The 5,227-nt window shown below is 45.9% G+C and overlaps 1 protein-coding gene across 1 annotated transcript; it reads right to left on the minus strand.

The window, feature by feature from the left end:
* Nucleotides 1-343: 343 nt before the first annotated feature.
* On the minus strand, nt 344-4,991 carry LOC117536494 (protein ANTAGONIST OF LIKE HETEROCHROMATIN PROTEIN 1-like). Its single transcript, XM_034201399.1, has 2 exons — nt 4,585-4,991; nt 344-1,451 (listed from the first exon to the last, which is right to left on the minus strand). Exons 1-2 carry the CDS (start codon nt 4,792-4,794, stop codon nt 387-389), a joined length of 1,275 nt encoding a protein of 424 aa, XP_034057290.1. The 5' UTR covers nt 4,795-4,991; the 3' UTR covers nt 344-386.
* Nucleotides 4,992-5,227: the final 236 nt, after the last annotated feature.

Raw genomic sequence — 5,227 nt, forward strand, 5'->3', positions numbered from 1 at the left:
GCGAGGATAATAAAATGGCGGCTTCACAAAACATTTTGGGAGTTTTACGGGGCGTGGTTTGCAATCCTTCCAGCCAATCAGACACAGGAACCCTTTTCTCCCACGAAAGTCCCTGCTCTCTAGCAGGGACGGAAAAGGGGGTTTAAAGGTTCTCATGAACTAATTTTAGTTCCGGCTCTTTTTGGTGTGAACGCAACATTTCGGAACTAAAGTGGGAAAAGTACTGCGGTGTGAACGCGCCTATTATGGGGCAGTACTTACTGGTGCTTGAAATTCAAATATTTACTAAATATTCAATTCAGGTAACAACATTTTTGTTTAAAACATTTGACAAACACATGTATATGAAAAAAAAAAGATTTATTTATGTTCAATACAATGCATATTTAGGTATTCAGGTAGCGCATCAAACCCTCTCTGATGTCAGTGCCCTCCTCCTCTGCACCTTGTGCCACTGCTACCCCTGGCTCTGCTGCTGCTGGTGCATCCCACCCATCATCATAGGCCTCTCCATGACTCTCGCAGAGGTTATGCAGAGCACAGCAAGTCAGCACCATGGATTTCACAAGTTTCAAATCACAGTCATTTCTTTTCATGAGGCAACGCCACCTTCCCTTCAGTCGACCAAATGCGTTTTCAACCACTACCCGTGAGCTGCAAATGTTCTTGTTGTAAACCACATGTTCTGCTGTCAGCCGTCCAGTGTCTGGGAAGGGTTTTAAGAGCCAGCTTTGCAAGGGATAGGCATTGTCTCCCAGGATGTAATAGCCAGCATTCACCCCACCAATGTCCCTGGTGCAAGGGGGAAAGTAGTTGCCACGACTGGCCAACTCCCACAATGTGGACAGCCTCAAAACCTGAGCGGCATGCATGCTCCCAGGCATTCCTGCAAACACATTCCAGAAATGTCCCTTTCCATCTACAACTCCTTGAAGGATGATGGAGTGCCCGCCTTTCCGGTTGAAATAGTCACAGTGGTTTTCCTGTGGGGCCAAGATGGGTATGTGTGATCCATCAATAGCACCTACACACTGTGGGAGCCCCCACCGGTTCTCAGTGTAGGCAGCCATTTCTGCAAACTTCTGCCGGTCTGGTGAACAAATTAGTTCCGGTACTAACAACGCCTCCGCAGCAGCACAGAAGTCTTGCACACACCGGCACACAGTGGTGTTGCTCACTCCGAAAAGATGTCCAATGCTTCTGTACTCTGAGCCGGTCGCAAGCTTCCACAGTGCGATGGCCACTCTCTTCTTTAGAGGTATACACACGCGGAATGGTGTGTCCTGTCTCTCCATCGCTGGCCGCAGTTTGTTGCACAGGTAGGTGTAGGTTTCCTCAGACATCCTGAAGCTCTCCACCCACTGAGTGTGTGTGAAAGATGGAACAATCACAGACCACCACTCGGTAGCTCGGTCGAGCATCCAAACACATGGTCTGCGGCGATGTAACTTCTGAAATACACAAACAAAAGCGTACATATTTTAATACGTAAAAGTGGTAGCTACAATTAATTAAATATTTGAAACACTGGTCGTATTGTGAGCGTGAGCTTAGGGGTGCCAACAACTAATCGACTAAAATCGATGACCAAATTAGTTGCCAACTAATTCAGTCGTCGATTCGTTGGTGACGTCATTACGTGTGTTTTACGCGCCGTTAAGCTCCAACGTCATTGGTCTTTTTATCGGTACCGGAGACATTTAAAAAATACATGTCATGTATTATTGCTACATAAGCATTATATCGCAGTCTTAGTGTCGCCGACTCGTTTCTAATATGCAAAAAGACAAACAAATGCGTCTATAGGCGCATTCACACTGCAGTACTTTTCCCACAAAGGTTCATGAGAACTCTTTTGTTGCGTTCACACCAAAAAGAGCCGGAACTAAAATTAGTTCATGAGAACCTTTAAACCCCCTTTTCCGTCCCTGCTAGAGAGCAGGGACTTTCGTGGGAGAAAAGGGTTCCTGTGTCTGATTGGCTGGAAGGATTGCAAACCACGCCCCGTAAAACTCCCAAAACGTTTTGTGAAGCCGCCATTTTATTATCCTCGCATTAGCATTATTAGCATTAGCATTAGCTCAGCGCAGAAACGCAGAGAGACTAACTTATGACAACACAAAATAAAACATGGGAGCGGTGGAGATGAGGAGGTGTCGGCGTTCTGGCGATTTACTCGGAAGGCTTCAGTAGCAGCTGCTGGGAGTCCCAGCAGCTTCTACTGAAGCCAGTCCCTAACTCCGGGGACTTCCGGCCGGGGACTTTGGGCGGCAGTAAACGCCGTGAAGTGGTTTGCGGCCTGCCAGTAAACCCAAAGCAGAAAGAAGAAGAAGTGACGTCAGCGGCTTCATTTGCCTAATCCTCCCCCAGGGACTTATTCCGGTGTGAACGCGATCTGTACTTAGTTCATGAGAATTAAAGAGTTCACATGAACTAAAGAGTTCACATGAACCTTTGTGGGAAAAGTACTGCAGTGTGAATGCGCCTTACGGCCTCTACACACGGCGGCGTGCGTTACCGCTTGGCGTATCTTGAGCTTGGGGAGTCAACGCGAGCAACAACCAATCACATGAATGTCCCGCCCCGGACATACAAAGCAACGCATCCATGCTACATCCATGCTGGCTAAATATACTGTCTATGCTTGCTAGCTGTCCATTCAAACGAAGTACACTGGATATAAACTCCCCAAACAGGCGAAAACCTACCAGTTTCACCCACTGTCTCTGCCACCTCCCCCCATGCCTGGCTCCTCCGGTTTGTATCCCTGTATGTAAAAAGGGACTGGTCATATAGTACCGCCACGATAATTTTCTCCTACATTTTTTGACATATGGGAAATAACTGCGGTCTGGCTCTCCCAACATACACGCGGTTTGATTGGCTAGCGCTTGAACTGTCAGATTTGCATATGCGGGATTTGATTGGCTGACGCCTCCGTCGAGGTGGCAAAAGTAGAACATTGCTCTACTTTTGCAGCGAGCACCGCGAGAGAAGCTACGCTTTGCTCCCACAATGCAGTTCGACGAATCGTGACGTCACCCCATTCAAAGTGAATGGGCAGAAGCGTTGAAGCGGCAACGCACGCCGCCGTGTGTAGGGGCCGTTATGGTGTATTTTAGATCTTTCCAATCCAGACGAGATCTATCCCCCGTCTGTGTGCGAGGGGGCGGGGCAGTTTACACACACGCGGCTGCTACATGCAGTAACAACACACACGGAGGAGATGGCGGAGAGAACGCTCTCCGAGGTGGTTAAACTTTACCCGTCTCGATGCTCGTTACCAAAAGTGCAATAAGAGTTTAGCATGTAAGGGCGGTAACACGAGCAATGTGTCTAAACATTTAGCAAAAGTGCTCCACATCCAGACGGAGGAATGTACCGGGTTCGACCGTCTTTCTAGCAGCTCTGTAGCCCCGCCCACGAGTAACGTTTCCACGTCAGGTGTTCTGTATGCTAGCAGCAACACACGGAGTTAACTACATTATACAAACATGGGTTAATGATTAGTTATTTATTTTGTTAAAGTTTCAGCTATTCTGTCATCAGATTATTTAATACGATTTGTTAAAACATTGTTGTTTCTTTTGATGTGAAATATTATTTAATTAATTTAAATAAAAAGCAATGTTAGTTTTGTCCAAAATGTTAATTTAATAATATATGTATTTTTGAATCAAGTATTCATCTTTATTGTCTTCATTGTTAGTTTCCACATGCCTAAAACAACTTCAAGCTAAATCTAAAAGTTTATGGCTAAATAAGACGACGCTGAAGTTGGCTTCCGATTCAGAGCATCCGATTCGGCAGTTAAGGGGAAAGTTAAGGGACATTTAATTTACAGCGCTGAGCGAACAATCCTCCGTGTTTGAACCTCTTAAATCTCTGCATAGCCGATTTATTTGGACTGGATTATCCCAGAGAGTCTAAAGATTCTTTATAACAGTTTCAGATTTGTGAAACCTTTATTCTATTTGTGAAAATACAAACAAGGGAGATTTCAGTGCTTTGTTCGCATCCTGACCACATTAGACCAGGTCCTGATCTGAAACCACTAGACCTAGACTCATCAAATCTGGACTGGATTATCCCAGAGAGTCTAAAGATTCTTTATAACAGTTTCAGATTTGTGAAACTTTTATTCTATTTGTGAAAATACAAACACAGGTGGAAGACTGAGGTTGCTGCAGCAGGCCAGGATCAGAGAGTGAACCTCCCAGCTGGGCAAGCCGTTATGCCTTCTTGTATTTAATAGAATAAAGGTTTCACAAATCTGAAACTGTTATAAAGAATCTTTAGACTCTCTGGGATAATCCAGTCCAAATAAATCGGATATGCAGCGATTTAAGAGGTTCAAACACGGAGGATTGTTCGCTCAGCGCTGTAAATTAAATGTCCCTTAACTTTCCCCTTAACTGCCGAATCGGATGCTCTGAATCGGAAGCTAACTTCAGCGTCGTCTAAGCGTTTGAGAAATTGTGCAAGGCGTAATAGTCCGAATAGTCGATTAATCGATTATCAAATGAGTCGTGTGTTGCAGCCCTAGAGCCTAAACACATGGCTAGTTAGCGAACGTTAGCTTACCGAGTAGCGTTGTCGTCTAGTCCTGTTGTAGTCTCTGCAGCGTTGGAGGACTTCCAAAACTCTCTCGTCAGCTTCTTCTGCATCTCGTCTTGCTATACGCAGCCTCCTTTGAAACATCACTTTCCTGCTTGCTGTGATCACTTTCCTTCTTGCTGTGATAACAAGCCACACACTAAGAAACAAGTAAACGATCGCTTCCACATCCTCCATTGTTTTGTGAGTTGTGTCGCATTGAAGATGACGCCACTGCAGTTTTACCCAGCGTCGCTCCGCCCAAAAAATCCCGCCAAAAAGCCGATCGCTCCGCCTACACTGCGTTGCTACGCTACCCCAGGTCTTAAACTGTAATGGAAATGCGCCACGGCCCGTTCTGGCGCGTTTTCACTGCAGGCCTCGCTCGGTTTGGTTAGGCCTTATTAGGCCCGGCTCACTTTAATGCTGCGCTTCCATTACAGTTTAGGAACTGGGGCAGTAACTATAGTAACGCAGTGTAGGCGGAGCCGTGACGTCATCTTCAATGAGAGCCCCAGAAAAACAACACAGCCTTTAGCTGCTAGCACTCAGAGCTCACAGCTCTTCATATCTGTTCAGAAACTAGACAAAAGTTAAACAAGTACAAACCACAGACTGCCTGTGTCATGGC

This window comes from Gymnodraco acuticeps, unplaced genomic scaffold (assembly GCF_902827175.1).
Source record: "Gymnodraco acuticeps unplaced genomic scaffold, fGymAcu1.1, whole genome shotgun sequence".
Taxonomy (NCBI): domain Eukaryota; kingdom Metazoa; phylum Chordata; class Actinopteri; order Perciformes; family Bathydraconidae; genus Gymnodraco; species Gymnodraco acuticeps.

Coding starts and splice junctions, on each gene's coding strand:
- LOC117536494 (XM_034201399.1), bottom strand. CDS start 4,794: ATGGAGGATGTGGAAGCGATCGTTTACTTGTTTCTTAGTGTGTGGCTT. Junction 1,452..4,584: donor CTAGACGACAACGCTACTCG/GTAAGCTAACGT, acceptor TGTGTATTTCAG/AAGTTACATCGCCGCAGACC.